This window comes from Wyeomyia smithii, chromosome 3 (genome assembly GCF_029784165.1).
Source record: "Wyeomyia smithii strain HCP4-BCI-WySm-NY-G18 chromosome 3, ASM2978416v1, whole genome shotgun sequence".
NCBI lineage: Eukaryota > Metazoa > Arthropoda > Insecta > Diptera > Culicidae > Wyeomyia > Wyeomyia smithii.
The window spans coordinates 95,517,717-95,537,000 of NC_073696.1; the positions used below are offsets into that span (position 1 = coordinate 95,517,717).

At 42.2% G+C, this 19,284-nt stretch overlaps 1 protein-coding gene across 8 annotated transcripts in view; it reads right to left on the bottom strand.

Annotated features, from left to right (window-relative positions):
• The window catches only part of LOC129726948 (uncharacterized), a 66,566-nt gene extending 49,992 nt beyond the window's left edge, over positions 1-16,574 (bottom strand). The window contains exons 1-3 of one of the 8 annotated variants that reach the window (XM_055684252.1): positions 923-1,162; positions 439-862; positions 102-373 (exon numbers count right to left, since the gene is read on the bottom strand). In XM_055684252.1, coding sequence (XP_055540227.1) covers positions 102-169 — 68 coding nt within the window. In that variant the 5' untranslated portion in view covers positions 170-373; positions 439-862; positions 923-1,162. Of the gene's footprint in view, positions 1-101; positions 374-438; positions 863-922; positions 1,163-12,484; positions 12,825-13,396; positions 13,417-14,567; positions 15,052-15,505; positions 15,762-16,120; positions 16,236-16,284 lie in introns of those variants that run through there. The other 7 variants (XM_055684251.1, XM_055684258.1, XM_055684255.1 and 4 more) reach the window with 7 other exon arrangements.
• Positions 16,575-19,284: the final 2,710 nt, after the last annotated feature.

The following is a 19,284-nucleotide window of genomic DNA, read 5'->3' on the forward strand; positions in this document are numbered from 1 at the left end:
AACTGGAAATAATCTATCAATAAATAATTTTGGCACATCCCTAGCCTATGGTGAACAACTGACCATTACGTTGAAATCGAAACTAGGAAAGTGATACTCACTCTTCTGATTTTTCCGAGGCATTGTCCTTATCCTTTTTTGTTTGACCGGAACTGCAGTAGTTACCCATCGTGAGGCGAATGTCTCGGCTTCAGCAGTGTGTCTGCCACAAACTACACTTCAATCGTCAGTACTACCGGTTCTTCGACCCGTCGCATTCACCACCAAATACCACACCGTTTTATCTTCACTTTGATCACTATCATCGCAAACATCGGCCCGGAATTTCTTTTACGCTTCCAAAGTGTCAGTAGTAAACTGTGGTCGATTTCATCTGCGAAAAGAAATAACAAGCTAAATTAGTATCATCGTCCGACACCCGCAGAGTTCTATTTTTACTAATGTGGAGGTCCCACTAATTATCCCCGGGTGTCGCGGCGCCTTTTCAAAGCTCGCACACTTCAGCGCTTTCCCAGCTCACAGCGGTAGCCATCAATTTCTTTAACACTTCGCTCAATTTTCCGCTTCATCGATCGCCCCACTGGAGATTGAGCGTTATGCGATGCAGCATCCCCACCACCCCCACAACACAATCTAACAGGATACTTTTCACACCAGCTGAATTGCCCTCCCTATTTATTGCAACTCACTGTCCTGTCAATTCCATTCCCCTTTGCTCACTTTTCCTGTTTACTCGCTTGGATCCATGAATTCGACATGTCTACGGCTCAGGAAAAAAAACACATTCTTCAGTTGACCAATTCATTTGCCGGTAACTGCTGCTGCTGCTGCTGCCATTGTCTATCACTTCGACATAGGGGTTCTGGGAATTATGGCGACCTTTGTTAAATGCGGATGGCACGTTTATCGGTTCATAGCTTACCAGCATGCATGTACATAAGCAATTAATCACCCGACCATGTGTGTAATGCCCAATAGAACACACGGAAGATTAATCCTTTCCGAAGTGTCATAAAAAAAGCAGATACTCGAGCAACACTTTCTGATTTGTTGAATTTGATGCAGGAGAAAATTTGTTGCAATTTAATAAATAATCCCCTGATAACTATTACACCTGAATTCGAATTCCACTTCGTTGATAAATTATAACTTTTTTATTCGATATATGTTCAAAGAAATGATGATGGCCTTTCATCATTTGTGCGAGAAATGTCTACCAACGTTGAAATTAACACTTGCTTGGAATCGTACTCCAATTCGAATTAACTAGATCAACAACATTTTCAATTCTCTATTCTAAGTGTCGATCAAAAGCAAACTGAAGCTATGAAGCTATTTTGAACTCTGGCCAAACATATGTTATGCCATACAACTTCTTCGGAATTCGAAATAGTCATTCTGATAAGATTGCGTCCTAACAAAACGTAGAAGAGAGAGAGTAGATTATTTCATTTTAATTCAACGAGTTGAAAATTAGAATAATCTCTCCTATTCTGCAGTTCTTATCAAAATTGCCATTTCGAATTCTAATGAAACAGGATGATGCATGGTATGTTTGAATAGAATTAAAAATAGTTTGTAAGCCTCATGAATAATCCGGCTTTTGCGCCCTGATGAACTGATCTTCACCACCACCTCAGAAACCTCAATAATGACGATAACAAAAAAAAACTACTAAACTGTGTGTCAAAAGGAATGAAATAACATTGATCGCAATAAATGATTTTCACCACTACATAATATCTTAAAATATAAAAATGGTGAAAATTTGACATTCATAAAGAAATTATTTTAGATACTTTATAGAAAAGCCAGTTATAGTAATTGTGAGTTTTTCTTGATAGTAAACCAGAAATCCTAAATCGACCCGTACCCGGCAGGTTTGGGTCGGATAGGGGTTTGAAATTTCCTGAAAATGTGGGGTACGGATCGGGTTCGAATTTGTTGAAAAAAAATATCGGGTTCGGGTCGAGTACAAGTTTGAGAACCCGAAATCCCACCATCTCAATTAAGAAAAATAAAGTCTAATATCATGTATGTGGTCCCCGTGGTTCTGTGGTTAGCGATGTCGGTCGGCTAGCTCTCCCACACGGTTGTGATATCGGGTTCGATTCCCGATCAGGTCGAGGAACTTTTCGAGCTGGAAATTTTCTCGACTCAGCACTGGGGCACGGTGTATCGTTGTACTTATCCTACAACATGCAAAATGTGCCGAAAACAATATCGATAACGAATTCTCTCAACTAATCTAGTTGATCGAGACCGCATTAATCCCCAGGGTAGCGTGCGATATTGTTATCATGCAATTTCATACCGTTCGAGGTTTAAAAAAACTTTAAAGGTCAGATTCAAATGGGTATGAAAAGTCGACCCCAAAAAAATCTCGAGTTGGGTCGGGTCCGGGTTTACAATTTCGGATTAATGTCAAAAGCAGAGCAAAGCCTTGGTATTACATTCCGATACGGAACTCGACCTTCTGTTTATTATACACAGACTTCGCAGCCAACTGTTGAGTGTACAGGAAAATTGCGGGGCTAGCGCTACGATCTTACTGACACTAACAGTCTCCCGAGCCGGGACTCGAACCTGCGACGACTGACTTGTTAGGCCAGCATCGTACCTCGAGCTGGAAGGGTTAAAGGATTAATGTCAAACTTCATAAAAATAAAATTCTCGTGTCCAAGTCGGGTTCGGGTTTGATCGAAAAAAAAAATTCGGGCTCACGAAGTCTGCTGCTAAAATGTAGCCGTCCGTCTCACCATCCACTAGTAAAATGATTTGTTTGAGCCAAAATACCCAGACAACCAACTTACGCGTATAACGCAAACAGTCATCGCATTGTACGTGCATTTATACGTGATAGTTACATCGTACAAGATGCAGCGAATGTTGCTTATACGCACAAAAGTGGAGGCGATATGCGTGCATTTCCAAAATAGCAAAACACTTTTACGATTAAAAAAGTTCATATATTCGACTTTAACTGTTAAAGCTTGTTTACTTATCCGAGTTGTTTCATTATTTAATGCGACTTCACAACTTATATTTGCGATTTGGAACGAAACTATAAGCGATATATGAATACACACTATGGGTTCCTTTATTACTCAATGCGACTTCACAAGTCAACAATAGCGAATTATGTCAGATATCTATGCGATGTTCGCCATGTATTCCTGCGTGTCAGTTTATTAGAACATGCGACCAAAATCATTTTTTTTTTAAATAGTTTATTTGACACGGCACGATACAATTTATGTTTAACTGAGCCAAGTACATTTTTTTTTAAATTCTAAATAAGGAGGGAAAAGAGGGAGGCCTTTTTTTATTCTCGCGGCCGACTACGAGCTAGTGGGGATTTAAGGTGAGAGGAGGGGTGTTACAATTTTGTTTTTAACTATTTTATATTACAGAATGTATTCATTTGTACGTGGCTAACCAGTGATGTTCTATTTGAGCAGTTTTGGTCTGAGGTGTCTGCGTAAACATAGAGATACCGAGTCCTCGTTTTAGTGTCTCTAGCCGGGTGTATCATTCTCTTTCAGTTTGTGACAAAAATTGTATTCTAGCAAATAGATAAAAGAAATCAAATTTTAATGCCAGCGTTTTTTACAAACCCGTATAGCTGTGTCATGTACTGGAGATCACCGCTTCCCAGAATGTCTCTAACGGGTACGTTCGGTTGTTTTCCTCGGGCCCGAAGGGAATCTATAAGCTCGGACCTAACACCACAGTATTCGGTACACGACCAAACAACATGCTCGATGTCATGGTAGCCATCGCCACAAACGCAGTGATTACTCTGACGCAAAATGCTATAAAATTCATCATAAGCAATTGGTCTTTCATAAATATCGCCATCATAAGCACCCACCTTAGCTAAAGAGTCAGCCTTTTCATTACCCGGAATCGAGCAATGAGAAGGGACCCACGCTAAGGTAACCCGGTAATTTTTATCTGTTAAAGCACCTAAAAACCGCCGTATTTTCCCCAGGAAATACGGGGTGTGCTTCACAGGCTTCATCGATCGCAGAGTCCAATGGCACTGAGACTATCTGTGAAGATGAAGTAGTGGTCTATGGGTAGGGTTTCGATGATTCCAAGAGAGTACTGAATAGCAGCAAGTTCTGCGACATACACGGAAGCAGGAGCATCGAGTTTGTAGGAGGCGGTAAAATTTTCGTGGAAAACACCGAAGCCAGTGGACTCATCTAGATTAGATCCGTCAGTGTAAAACCTTCTATCATAACTAACATGTTTAAACGTATTGGAAAAAATCTTAGGGATCTCTTGGGGTCGCAATTGATCCGGGATACCAGAAATGTCTTGTTTCATGGTGGTGTCGAAGAATGTAGCATCTAAGTATCTAAAAGTGCGACATTGGAGGAATCGTATGAAGAAGGATTAATATCTTGAGCCATATAGTCAAAATATAAAGTCATAAATCTGGATTGAAATTGAAGGTCGACCAACCTCTCGAAATTTTCAATTATTAATGGGTTCATAACTGTGCATCGAATTAGCAACCGGTAAGAGAGATTCCAAAAACGATGTTTCAACGGAAGAATACCCGCTAGCACTTCAAGACTCATCGTATGGGTCGACTGCATGCAACCCAAGGCAATACGCAAACAACGATATTGTATTCTCTCTAATTTTATAAAGTGCGTGTTCGCGGCGGAGCGAAAGCAGAAACACCCGTACTCAATTACAGACAATATCGTTGTTTGGTATAACCTTAGAAGGTCTCCTGGGTGAGCACCCCACCAAGTTCCGGTAATCGTACGAAGAAAATTAATCCTCTGTTGGCATTTTTGTGTCAGATACCTAATATGACAAGCCCAGGTGCATTTAGAGTCGAACCAGACCCCGAGATATTTAGCGACTAAAACCTGAGAGATCGTTTTACCCGTTAGTAGGAGCTGCAGCTGAGCTGGGTTATGCTTCCTAGAAAAAACGACCAGCTCAGTTTTCTCCGGAGAGAATTCGATACCCAGCTTAAGAGCCCATTCAGACAAATTGTCTAAGGTATCTTGCAATGGTCCTTGCAGATCGCTAGCCTCGCTACCAGTAATGGATACAACGCTATCGTCTGCAAGTTGCCTTAGCGTGCATGAATTTGCAAGACATTCATCGATGTCATTGACGTAAAAATTATATAAGAGAGGACTTAAACATGAGCCCTGGGGGAGGCCCATGTAACTAATTCGGGAAGTTGTCGAATCGCCATGTGAGAAATACATATGCTTCTCTGACAACAAATTGAGCAAAAAGTTATTCAAATTTGGTGAAAGTCCCTGCGAATGAAGTTTCGCGCTTAAAACTTCTACAGAGACAGAGTCAAAAGCCCCCTTATTATCCATGATCGCAGAAGCCATTTGCTCTTTTCGAGCAAAGGCTAGTTGAATTTCAGTAGAAAGCAACGCTAGGCAATCGTTCGTCCCTTTGCCCCGGCGAAAGCCAAATTGAGTATCTGAAAGTAACCCGTTTGTTTCGACCCATTTGTCTAACCGTAAGAGGATCATTTTCTCCATTAATTTCTAGAGGCAAGAGAGCATCGCAATCGGCCTATATGAATTGTGATGAGAGGCAGGTTTCCCGGGTTTCCGAATAGCAATGACTTTTACCTCCCTCCAGTCATGCGGAACAATATTTAGCTCAAGAAACTTGTTGAACAAATTCAACAAGCGTCTTTTTGCAGAGTCGGGTAGATTCTTCAACAGGTTGAATTTTATTCTATTTAACCCTGGAGCCTTATTGTTGCACGACAGGAAAGCCATTGAAAATTCCAACATCGAAAATGGAGGCTCTACCGTAGTCACTAATAACGCGTCGCGAAGGTTTTCTGTTCCGGTACAGAGTCCGGACAGACCTTTTTGGCAAAATCGAGAATCCAGCGATCTGAATACTCCTCACTTTCATTCGAAACGTCACGGTTCCGCATGCGCCTGGTGGTATCCCAAAGAGTGCTCATCGCTGTTTCCCTCGACAACGCGTTTACGAACCGCCGCCAGTACCCGCGTTTTTTCGCCTTTACTAAGCTCTTCATCTGCCTGCCCAGTGCCTCGTACTTTCGAAGCAGTTTGACAGTGCCGTACTCCCGGTAGTCCTTACACGCCGCGGACCTTCGCGCGTACAGCTCAGAGCACTCTTTGTCCCACCATTTGTTGGGAGGGCGCTGTCTAATCGTTACCCCGGGTATCGGTTTCGTCTGAGCTTGAGTCGCGGCGTCGATTATCAAGCCAGCTAAGAACGCGTATTCTTCCTCCGGAGGAAGTTCCTCGTGAGTCTCGATAGATTGCGCTATAATAGACTCATAACACTTCCAATCAATATTACGTGTAAGGTCGTAGGAAATATTGATTATGTTCGGGGGAGTTGAACCATTAGCAATTGATATAACGATTGGAAGATGATCACTACCGTGGGGATCGTTGATTACTTTCCACTGGCAATCTAGCGCTAGTGATGTCGAGCAGAGGGATCACGTGCTGGAGGATTAGGTACACGTGTCGCTTCCCCAGTATTCAAAACTGTCATATTGAAGTCGTCGATCAAGTTACAGATTAAAGAAGATCGGTTGTCGTCGTACAGCGACCCCCATAGCGAACAGTGAGAATTAAAATCTCCCAATATCAAAAAAGGCGCGGGAAGCAACTCTGCTATATTAGTGAGATGCCTCTGTTCAATCCGCGCGGATGGAGGGATATATAACGAAACAAGGCATAGGTCTTTTCCATTCATATTCGTTTAAATGGCAACGACTTCAATATTCGAGATCGAGGGGAGGTCGATTCGGAAGAAGGAATAGCACTTTTTAATCCCTAAAAGTACCCCTCCACCGTGTGAGTCTCGATCTCGACGAATAATGTTAAAATCGTGGAAATTGAGTTGATCGTTTGAATTGAGAAAGGTTTCACAGAGCGCAAATGCGTCACAATTGTATGTATTTATCAAATGAGAAAATAGATCGAATTTGGGAATGATACTTCTGCAATTCCACTGTAATACAGTGATAAAATTCCTAACCTCTTTCGCCGTATTAGTCATCGAAAGATATGATAGCTGAAATGAGGGGCAAAGTTGCTGCTAGTTGCTCCAAAAAGGTTTTTACTGTAGGAAGAAGGGCAAGAAGAATATTTTGTAGGGGATCTGGTATGTTGAATGTTTATATATCCAGTCCACAATATCAGAAAATTTTATGAACCCTGTTTCTTTTTTATCTTCTGATCGAGAAATGGGTGCACGAGGGGTTTTTGGTGTCCCAGGAAGCGGTGGGTACTCCTGGTTTGATTTAAAATTAAAACCGGGAGGTACTTGCTTCGGTTTTTCTTCACCGCTTCCTTTTTGTGTTGGCTCATTGGTCATTCCGCTAGGGGTTATCTTGCGACCTTTGCGAGAAAGATTAGGAGAGTTGATCATTCTCCTCTTCCTAGATCCTTCTGGCATGGCATAAGAACACCCTTCGACGGGATCGTCAGATGTACCCTCATCGGTTGGCAAAAAGGAAAAGATGTTTCCTGTCGAGGGTGGCTCAGCACTCTTCAGCATTTCTGCGAAAGAGCGCTTTGATCGTTCCTTGAGGGAACGCTTAATTTTTTCCTCGCGCTGTTAGGACACGCCGAAAGGTCATGCCGAGTTCCCTCGCAGTAAAGACACTTTTCAGTATCCTCACTGCAAGCGGTCTCAGCATGATTGCCTCCGCACTTGCTGCAGCGTGCCTTGTTGCAGCAGTAGGTGGCTGTATGACCTAACTGCTTGCAGTTTTGGCAATGCATGACCCGCGGTACGAACAGGCGTACAGGCAGACGAACCCTGTCCAAAGAGATGTAGTTCGGCAGTTCGGATCCGGCGAATGTTACACGGAAGGAATCCGAAGGGAAGAATTTCTTCTTCCCTTCTTCGATGGATACTGAATGCAATTGCTTGACATCCAGTATCTTTACATCTTGAATCAGGGGGTTCTTGAAGCAGCCAACCCCGTGACGCAAAATGTCATCGACCGTGAGGCTTCCTTCGGTAACCACACCGTCGATCTCCACGTCCTTGGCAGGGATGTACACGCGGTACTCTCTCGTGAAGAGCTCGTAGCTAGCAATTGCGTTTGCTTGCTTCAAGCTACTCACAACAACTCGCAGTTTGTTCGGTCTAACCTTTGTAATTTCAAAAAAAAAACACCCGTACGATAACTCGTGTATTGTTATTTTGCGAACTCAAACGGAGATGAACAATTTGCGTCTAATCGAGACGAAAGCAAAACAACGAATGACCGAAATCATTCCTTTTAATAAAAAAACAGCGAACAGTAGCAATTATTATATATTATTTATCCCTTGCTATTCATATTACAAGGAATAGTAAGTTACAAATGAAAGTCTTTATTTTTTCTAAAATTCTTTTCCTGTGGGCACACGCTGTAATATTTGGGTATCCATCCGGACTTGAACCTTGGACTCTTAGATTGTCAAGCAGCATTCATTCCACTCCTCCGTGGGCTCGCTGTCGATAATCTCTAAGTTTTGGTAATAACTTTCTAATTTCATCGCATAAATTACCACAAGACATCGTAGAGCATGAATCTAAATAGATTTCGTATTGCGATTTAGTTTGTAAATTTATGCGGGAATGTTCGTTGTTTATATTTCGGTTGAACTGTCATGGCCGCTCGACGAGCTGAGACAGTTGTTCAAACAAAATTAAATGATTTTGCCGTTTTCAACAACAATTGAAGGTAAGTTATCAACGATATGGAGCAAAGAAGTGCATAATTGATCCGAGTTATTCGCAGATGTTTTCCGTGGTTCATGTTTCTGAGAAGATGCAACTCCGTGTAGCGACTACGTTGTAGTAATGCGGATGGTTTTCGATTTTCACGCATAGTCGTCAATGTGTAAATTAACTGCGAGTTTATATTGGAGGGGTTAATTGGTGTTTCAATCCAGATTTATTACCCATTTATCGCAATAATTCTGCAAAACAACGTTCTATGCGATGTAATTGGTCATATAAGGTAATGATCTATCGTAGTACTTTGTGCGATGTAAGCTGTGCAAACATTAGCGGTATCTAGTTATTATAAATTCAGTCGTTCACGGTGTTACAAAACGATGCCTTTTGCGACTAATTTTATATGCAATACGATGTGATACATGAGATTTTTGATTTTCACGTATAATCATCACTTTGTGAAATTAATAAGGGTTTGAAGAGACATGATATGAGTTTATCTGTATTGCTATGCGAGTATGTTACATATATCGCAAGAAGTTCGCAAAACAACACAATAAGCGATAAACCACTTGCGTTGCTCATACAGCTATACTATGGTGATGAACCATAGAACTTTATACGAGCTAATCCATGCAATCTTATGCGATTTTCAGTTGTCTCGGAGTTGTTTGGGCTTGTTATCATGAGTTTAGTCATTACGGTGTTGCAAAATTATGCCTTTTGCGACTAAATTTATATGCAATACGATGTGATATGGGAGTCTTTGCTCTATACGTATTATCATCACTTTGTGGAATTACTACGAGTTTGAACAGGCACAATATGAGTTTATCTGTATTGCTATGCGAGTATGTTACACTCATCGCAAGAAGTTCGCAAAACAACACCATATGCGATGAAGCACATACGTTGTTCATACAGCTATATGATATTGATGCATCATAGAACTTAATACGAGGTAATCCGTGCAATCTTATGCGATTTCTGGTTGTCTGGGTAAACTCTTAAATAGCCCAAATAGTAAATTCGCGGTTAATTTGATCTGATATTCTGTCAACCGTGCTAGGGAAAGCAATGATGAATCATATGCATTATGGAAAATCGAATTTAAAGAACCGACCATGTACATTTTGTTTATTTGCCCAAAATAATAACCTGTGCAAAATTTCAGCTTTATCAGACATGATTTAGGGGTGCCTCAAAGCGCTTGATATTTCAGTGTTTTGACCCTTGAAAATTTACATTTCTAATAGAAAATTGGGCTTCAAATGGTGAGTTGCCAACCTGGAAGGAGCGGCCAACTTAGCTCCGGTCCTCACACGTTCCTATCTCACGCCTTCACGGGTCACATGATCACAATAGACTGCCAGCTGAAACATGGACACAGCTGGTTGAAGTAGCCTGGGCAATGTTGTCAATCCGGCAATAGCTAAGTGAGAAGGTGCGACGCGATTATTGGCGCGCTAACCATATTCCAGCGGTAGAGGAATTGCTCGCCAACCTGAGCATCTGTTCACCAAGATGGTGCGGCTCAAAACAGCGTCTGTTCTCCATGTTAGGGGCTCTGATCGACGACCTGGTGTCAACGAGGGACTCTAAACAGTGCTGACACAATGGTCCTCCGGCGAGACAGGGGGTTGGTGCATGCCTTAGAAGCCAGCCGTAAGAATCATCAGTACAGGAAGCAAACAATGTAAATTCGGACCGGAACAATCGGCATAGAACCAGGCAACGAAAACGGACTAGCGATTGGAAACTCGGATTTGGGAAGTACCCGCATTCTTTCCGACTCATTGAGGGTCCGCAAGTTCGACATTGTAGCGCTGTAGGAGGCATGCTGAGACAACAGAATGTGCAAGTTGAGGATTAGAGCCCGTTTCCTCAACTTGAGCATAATTAGCGTGCACAGCCCTCACCTAGGAAGTAACGATGACGATAAGCACGCCTTTTACGTGCAGCTGGAGCGTGCATACGATAGCTGCCCAAAACATGACGTCTTCGTTATCGGAGATCTCAACGCTCAGGTAGGCCAAGAGAAGAAATTTAGACCGGTTATTGGGAAGTTCAGCGGCCTTCGACTAATTGACTTCGCCGCCTCCAAGAACATAATGGTGCCATGGGGTTCGTCGAGAGGAATCGACGTAACGGCTGGTTCGACGAGGAGTGTCAGACGATTCTAGACGAGAAGAATGTAACGCGGGTATTGATGCTGCAGCAAGGGACCCGTCAAAACGTGATGCGATATAAACTGAAGTAAAGACAGCAGATTCATCTGTTCCGGGACAAAAAGAGCCACCTGGAAGAGATGGAGTGTGAGAAAGTGGAGCAGCTGTATCGCTTCCAAGGAACACGTAAGTGCAATAAGAAACTGAACGCATTTCGCGCCGGCTTTGTGCCGCGAGCCGAAACGTGCCGGGATAAGGATGGAGGAATCTTGACGGATGAACGTAAGGTGATCGACAGGTGGAAGCAGCACTACAATGAACACCTGAATGGCGCAGAGGCAGAGGACCAAGATGGCAGGAGGAACGACTTCGTCAGCACAGCGGATGAGGGAGATATTCCGACCCCTACGGTAGGTGAAGTTAAGAATGCCATCAAGCAGCTCAAGAACAACAAATCAGCTGGAAAAATATGGCATCGCAGCGGAGCTTATCAAACTTGGCTCGGATAGGTTGGTTTCCTGTCTGCATCAGCTGATGGTCAGGATCTGGGATACAGAACAGCTACCGGAAGAGAGGAAGAAGGGAGTAATATGCTCATTATACAAGAAGGCCAACAAGTTGGAATGTGAGAACTATCGAGCGATCACGATTCTCAACGCAGCCTACAAAGTGCTCTCCCAGATCGTCTTTCGCCGTCTCTCGCTGCTAGCAGGGAGGTTTGTCGGAAGTTGTCAAGCCGGTTTTGTGGGTGGGCGATCGACAACGGACCAAATCTTCACGCTCCGGCAGATCCTCTAAAAGTGTCGCGAATATCAAGTCCCCACGCACCCCCTATTCATCGTTTTCAAGGCCGCCTACGATACTATCGACCGTGTAGAGCTATGGAAAATCATGGACAAAAATGGTTTCCCTGCGAAACTATAAAGACCGATCAAGGCCACGATGGATGGTGTACAGTGCTGTGTGAAAATTTCGGGTGCGTTATCAAGCCCGTTTGGAACACGCAAAGGACTTCGACAAGACGACGGTCTTTCCTGCCTCTTGTTCAACATTGCGCTTGAAGGTGTGATGAAACGTGCGGCTTTTAACATACGGGGCACGATCTTCAATAAATCTAGCCAGTTCATCTGCTTCGCTGACGACGTGGACCTTGTCGGAGGATGTTCCAGGTGGTTACTGAACAGTATACCAAACTGAAACGTGAAGCAAAAAAGGTTGGATTGAAAGTGAATACGTCAAAGACCAAGTATCTGCTAGCAGGAGGAACCGAGCGCGATAGGGCTCGCATTAGGGTGCCAGCCAAAATGGTCGTCTCGAATTTCAAAAAAAACCTATACAAAATGTTCCCCTGCTCGAAAAAACACCCTGTGCAAAATTTCAGCTCAATCGGACTTAAAATGGGGTGGCGCAAAGCGATTGAAGTTTGGCTTTTTTTAAAGGAGGGGGTACGTGAAATTTCGGTTTTCGAAAAAAATTTTTTTTGATGCCAAATGACTTAAAAACGCATGAAACGTCGAGAATTGCTAAAAAACCACTAAATAATAAGTATAAATAAATGAATTATGATATCGTAATAAACCATTCCTTACCAAAATATAGCACATTGAAACATTATAAACAAAAGTCTCTGAGTACACTGTAAACTTCAATATGAGATCATACAAATTCAACTCGAGCGTTCAAATTTGTGAAGTTGGTTCGAATTGGTTCTTAGGTATAACACGTAGAAACGTGTTACATTACTTTTACAATCAGTCTTCGATCGAAAGTATAACAGAAAGGCTATGTATAAAACACGACCGAAAGGTTGATGTAGAGCTACTAAATGCTGTTTATTGTACTACTTTCATCGTTGCTTCCGAGAGTGATTACATATGGTAAGTTCGAAACAAACTCATCCTTTTCAGTCATTCTCAGGATAACCCTGTTACAGTACGAGCTAGATTTTGGCAACACGCTCCTGGGAATATCAAACCATTATGCACTTGCTGCTTCAAGTTTTTTCAGAGTCAGGAAGATGAGTTTTCCTCCTTCAAAAACTTCTGTTGAACTTCGATTTAGAACATAGAACACAACATAGCACGTCAGAAACTTTTAAAACTAAACAAACTAAACATCGTGATCTATATTCGGCCAATTCTATCGAATAACATTTATTGGTTCGTTCCAACTACCAAAAATTGATTTCCAATTAAGTTATCACAAAAATATGTGCCAAAAAAACATTCAATTTCAGTAGTTCACACGAGAACCCGGCCAAACGTTTCGACCATTAGACTCCAATGGATTTCTTCTTCGACATCCCTAACAGGCCTCTCTTCAGTAGCGTCGTTCACTTGACCCGCATTATTGAAAGGCACCGGCAGCAAATGACGCAAGGTTAATTCGTCTATTTGAGGATGGTCAGTTCAGTTCCCATTTCACTACACACTCGCGTTTCATCTCTTCATACAAATCCCCACTTGAGAAAGCGTTCTTCGAGCAAACACACGGGTACCTACACTGACGCGGTTTGGCGCGGCGGACGGCTCAAATAGAGTACCAGCAGTCGCGACTACTCAGCCACAAAAATCGTTCTGAATTGTTCTCTTTCTTCTACTGTATATAGTTCATTATTACCATCGCGTCGCTCTATACGCTACGGTTTATAGTGCTACACAGTCCAGTGGATTCTAGCAGTGCGGAGTGATAAATCCTACCGACCACTGGCTCGGTTAGGTTCGGATAGATCCACTGAGATACCACTTCGATCGATTTTTTTAATTGTTTATCACTCAACCACACAAAACTGAACCAGTTGAAAATCGAGTTCCATTTTAGAAGTAAGCCCCCACTCGCTAGATATCAATGTCTATACATTAACATCAGGACCGGGAGATGCATCGTCTTTACTAAAAGATATCGTGCCGTGATACAGCTTCCTCCTGCTCTAACTAACAAGGTACTCGTGGAGTGATAAATGAGCTTCACGATATGCGCCGATCAGACTACGTCATGCCGGCAGCTGATGGATTCATCATGATGCACAGTGACTGGTTGGATACCTTCCAATCACGCTGAGGCTGCACCATTCAGTATGAGTAGAATATTCTCCAAGCACTCTGCGGTGTTATCCATAATTACTTTCTACTGGAAAATATTGTACGACCCGAATGTGCTATACATTAGCAGCTGTATCGACTTACAGACATTGAAGAATAGTTAGCATGGTCGAATTTAACTTTTAGTTATCTTTAGTTAAGAAAAAAAATTCATAAAACCCGCCGTATTGGGTGACTGTTCAGTTTTCATACTTATGTGTTTTGTTTCGGTTGGCCAATGCTGTATCTTGCAGATTAGGACCCTAATTGGGTTATATTCAAAAAATATTATACAATCAACAAAATTAATGTGTAAAAACTCAAAAAAATCTATCTTGCTAGAAATTTCATGCAAACTTGCTCAAACTTCGGTCTCTTTACAGGAAATATGCTTTTGTATTAAGTAAGAAGGTTCTACTAACCAAACCTAGAGTATTCCAGGGCAAAAGTTCGCGATGGTCTTTTTGGAAATGCGAGAAAGAAATGGGCCAGTTGACGTTTATCTTTGAGAACTTCTTTGTACTTTACACGAATTGAAATATTTTGAACTATTTCTTTATTTTTGTAATAGTTATGTTGCGAAAATATTTACCCCGCTTTAACGTAAATCTTCATCAACAGCTGTCTCGCATCAATTTTTTATAGCACTAACTCACACATTTGTTGAAATTTTAATGATCTCTTCGCTTCAAAGTGCTACGTTGTTATTAAACGAGAAACTGAGTGTAAATAATGTTCTTTGCACCGGCTTGAACTAAATATTAAAATACTGTTTGCTGATTCAAAATGATTGAGTTTTGAGCTCTACCAATTAAACGCTGTTGGTAGTTTATTCACAACCTAGGAACCACAAATTAGCTTATGAAATCGCACACATTTGACAGTGAGTTGAACGTTGACAGTAGAATGTACGCAAATCCTTCCAATAGAAAAAAAAGTTATCACTCAACAAAACGTTATTCCAAGGATTTGTCGCTAGCTATCAAGGCTGCTCTTTGCTACATGCATGAAATATTATTTTTAGCAAACGCAACAACTCGAGTTCCATGTCTCGGACCAATTCATGCGAATTCTCCAGCTTTAACCTTGGCGTGTCGCTTGAATAAAAGTGACTTTTGAGTTTGACTTTTGTTTTTATATAATTTATCTACTGGTAAGTCCTGTTGGTCGTGGTGAGATCGGAATTTTCGTCCACTCTAATCAATGCAGAAAAAAAACAATCGTTCGTGAGATCGGTCCCGCGAGCAGCGACTTCGTTTTATAAATAGCCGTCAATGATCTTGGTTTAGCACGAGAAAAATAAACTTTCGTGCGGAAAAAAGCACTGTAGTATAGAAAGAAATACACAGCACGCCGTTATTCGTCAATCTACCGTACAAATAAACCGATTTTCCGACACAAACACAAAAAATAATCTTAGCTTTTCACTGCCGTGGTTTGAATTACTGCCGAACTCATAAATCACAACTTCTGCTTCTCGCACTCGAAGTTGTGCATAGTAAACGGGAACCAGCGGTCAAGGATTTTCACCTCAATCTGGAACACCAGTGGCCACTCACTAGGTCTATAGAGGCGCTTTTAGCTGAGCACGATTTTAAGCAAACCAACGCTGCTGCTTCCAATGAGGCAATCTTCGAACTTATTCCATTACAGAACTGAACTTCACCAATGAAACAATAATGCACAGGTGGGCAGAACAAAACTAGTTGATAAAAGCAAATTTTTATCCATATTTCACGTCGCTGTCGCGCGAACCGGACCCGTCTTAGTGCCTAGAGTGTTCCGATACAGATGGAAAAGTCTCTCACCGAATCATCCCAACGCATAACGCACCAATCAACAATTTCCTGCACGCCACAGTACCAACACAGATGAGCACGTGTTTGGATAAAAACAACAATTTCCAACACATGCTCCTGATGAGGAAAACGTGCAGTTGTAGGAAACACAGTGGGAGCGAAAACACCATAAAGCACTCAGGGCACTGGCGACAAACGAAAGTGAGAACTTTAAGACAGAGAGAGAGGGAATCCGCTTTTCCTATTGATGTGTTTGTTCGGGTGACACTAGACTAGCGCTAGCTCGCGTTCCAACGTTTGAACGTCAACCCCCAGCCTTATCACACAAACAATTTGATTCTCACACCTGAGATGAAAGATTTTTCCACCATGCACTTGTTCATTAATGCAACTCTTCATCAAGGCTACATGCCTGATTGCACTTGTTTTCACATTCTGGTTCACATAATCCATCGCTTGTACACTCTTTAAACAACTTTGTAAGCAACCCGTCAATCTTTCATTTCTTACCGATTTTCACTGGCGTGAACTTCGAAACGACTTCATTCCGTGTGCCTCTCAACGTACCAAAGCCGTTTTTCACGTTTCCGTTCTGTAACTGTTACGCCCAAGTTCGTGCGGGGTTTAATGTTCTAAAATGAACTCGACTAAGCGGACACGGACAGCCACGATGTCCCTGAAATCTGCACGGTACGGCTTACAGCCTGGAACGCAGCTCGACGGTGCCGATAATGAATCTACTCTTCCTGACTGATATGCGATACTGCCTGGCTGACAACCCGTAAGAGAGAACCAGTATGATAAAACAGGCCCACAGATCGATGTAATATTTTTCCAGGTTATCCAGCATGGGGCATGCGCAGATGGACAAACACTGTTTCAGGGTCGAAAATGCTATCTTTCGGTGCATTGTGCATGATCTTCGACAATAGAGAACATTGGGTTTAGTAAGAACATTCAAATGACCACAAATTGCATTGATTTTTTGACGTAGAACTACGTTTTTCTTTAGCCTACCACATAGGGATGTAAATAGGAAAACTATTACCGAAAAGGGGACGAAATATGTCCCTTTTTGAATGCTTATAAATCGGTTTGTTTACAACCGATTTCCTTCATTTTTGCAGCAATTGTTTGGAAAATTATACACCCAAATGTAGAAAATTGTTGATTGATTATGCAAACTATTGTACTATTGATAATTGTCAAGCCTTGCTTAAAAGAAAATTACGTCCTCTGATTGGTCGTTATATGATTGTTTCCCAAGCACGGTCGACAGAATCATATACCTTGCAATTGCAAACATGCTATTTGTCCTATATAAGAGCCTGTTTCAGCCGAAGCCGCTCATAATTGTTCTGGACAGCGACGTTGTCCACGTTGTCAACAGCAGTCGTCCTTCCTTAGCAGCAGCACTAGCCCTGTGGTTGGTCACCACGTCTCAGAAGCAGCGCGGTTCTTCTCAGCATGCCTCGCCAGACTGCCATTATTCCCCCGTGTTAGGGCAGCATGAAGATCGTCATCACCAAATCCAATTTTGAACAGCAAAATGCCTTTTTTCAAGGCAAATAAACAAGTCATTGAAAGTTAATAATTTTTGACAACGTGAGCAAGCATTTTGTATGGATTCTAGCAGTTACATCTGTCGCGGCCGTCTAATTTACAGAAGGTGAAATAGCTTCCACAGTGCATGTTGTCCGTGTATCCTAACTCCCCCACTGTTGGAGCACAAAGATTGCGATCAGCAACCGATTTTGAACAGCAAAATGCCTTTTTTCAAGGCAAATAAACAAGTAATTGAAGGGTGAAAATTTCCTACATCAACACAAGCAAACATTCTTCGCGGGATCCTATCAATCAAATTCTGTTGTAGTTTATTTAGTTAATACACCCACTGTTGGGACAGCACAAAGGCGGCGATCAACATAACCGATTTTAAATATCAAACTGCCCTGTTAGAACGCATTCACAAAGGCAGTTAGTTCGAATATGCAGTACTGATATAAAGTAGATAGAGTAGAGCATGAACAGAATTGCGTCGTCTCTCAACTGCCAAGTTGCAACATGATGCAACACGCAACAACGAGCAAACGAAATCGCTTGATGTTACAAACCGCAATAAAATACGGGTTAAAACCGTTGCGTGTGTGAGAGCACCATCGGTGTTTATTCGCTGGAAACAAATATCAAATGCGAATTGTGGAATAAATCGTCTAAAGAATATAAGTGAATTAGACAACTGAACAGAAAGGTGTGGCCTATTACGTAGCACCCTTCGGCTATAAAAGAGTGTTTCTGGGAAAACTAGCTACATTCATTAGTCGGAAGGTGAACTGGATGGACCGTCCACAACGTTGACAGCAGTAGCAGTAGATATCAGCACTCAGCAGTTGAGCAGTAACAGACCAAAGCAGCGGGTCGCGCCTGTGGCTGCCTTCAAATTAAACACTTGCCCTGTGGTTGGTCACTCACCACGTCTCAGAAGCAGCGCGGTTCTTCTCAGTGTGTGTTAGGGGTGGGCGAAACGGCTCTTTTGCAAGTGCGGCTCTGAACCGACTCATATGAACGGCTCTTGGTTCAAAATGATTCACTAGCGTTGGCAATTCGTGTTGTCTCGGTAAATTTAGGGTTCGCGCGAACCAAGCAGTTTTGGTGCGCTCAAAGAACCGTGGTTCTTTTTCGTGAGCCGTTCGTTCTTTCGCTTTTTTTTAAGAACCGGTTCTTATGAACGGCTCGTGAGCCGTTCGCCCATCCCTAGTGTATGTCGCCAGACTACCATTATTCCCCCACTGTTGGGGCAACATGAAGATTGCCATCAGGAATTTCAATTTCGGAAATCAAAATGCCTTTTTCAAGGCAAATAAAAAAGTCATTGAAAGTTAATAATTTTTGTCAACGCAAACAAGCATTCTGTGTTGCATTCTAGCAATTTAAATCTGTCGCACCCGTCTAATTTACTGAATGTGAAATAGCTTCCACAGTGCATGTTGTCCGTGTATCTTAATTCCCCCACTGTTAGGGCAGCTCGAAGATTGTGATCAGCAAACGATTTTGAACCGCAAAATGCTTTTTTCAAGGCAAATAAACAAATAATTGAAGGTTAATAATTTTCTGACATTAACACAAGCAGACATTCTGTGCGGGATGCAATCAAATTCTGTTGTAGTTGTCTAATTTTTACTTTATTTAGTAAACCCTCCACTGTAGGGGCAGCGCAAAGGCTGCGATCAGCATGACCGACTTCGAATAACAAACTGCCCTGTTAGAACGCATTCACAAAGACAGTTAGTTCGACTATTCAGAGCTAACATGAAGTCGATTCAATCAATCAGCATTAACAGAATTTCGTCGTCTCCCAGCTGCCAAGTTGCAACATGATGCAACACGCAACAGCGAGCAAACGAAATCGCTTGATGCTACAAACCGCAATAAGATACGGGTTAAAACCGTTGCGTGTGTGAGAGCACCATCGGTGTTTATTCGCTGGAAACAAATATCGAATGCGAATTG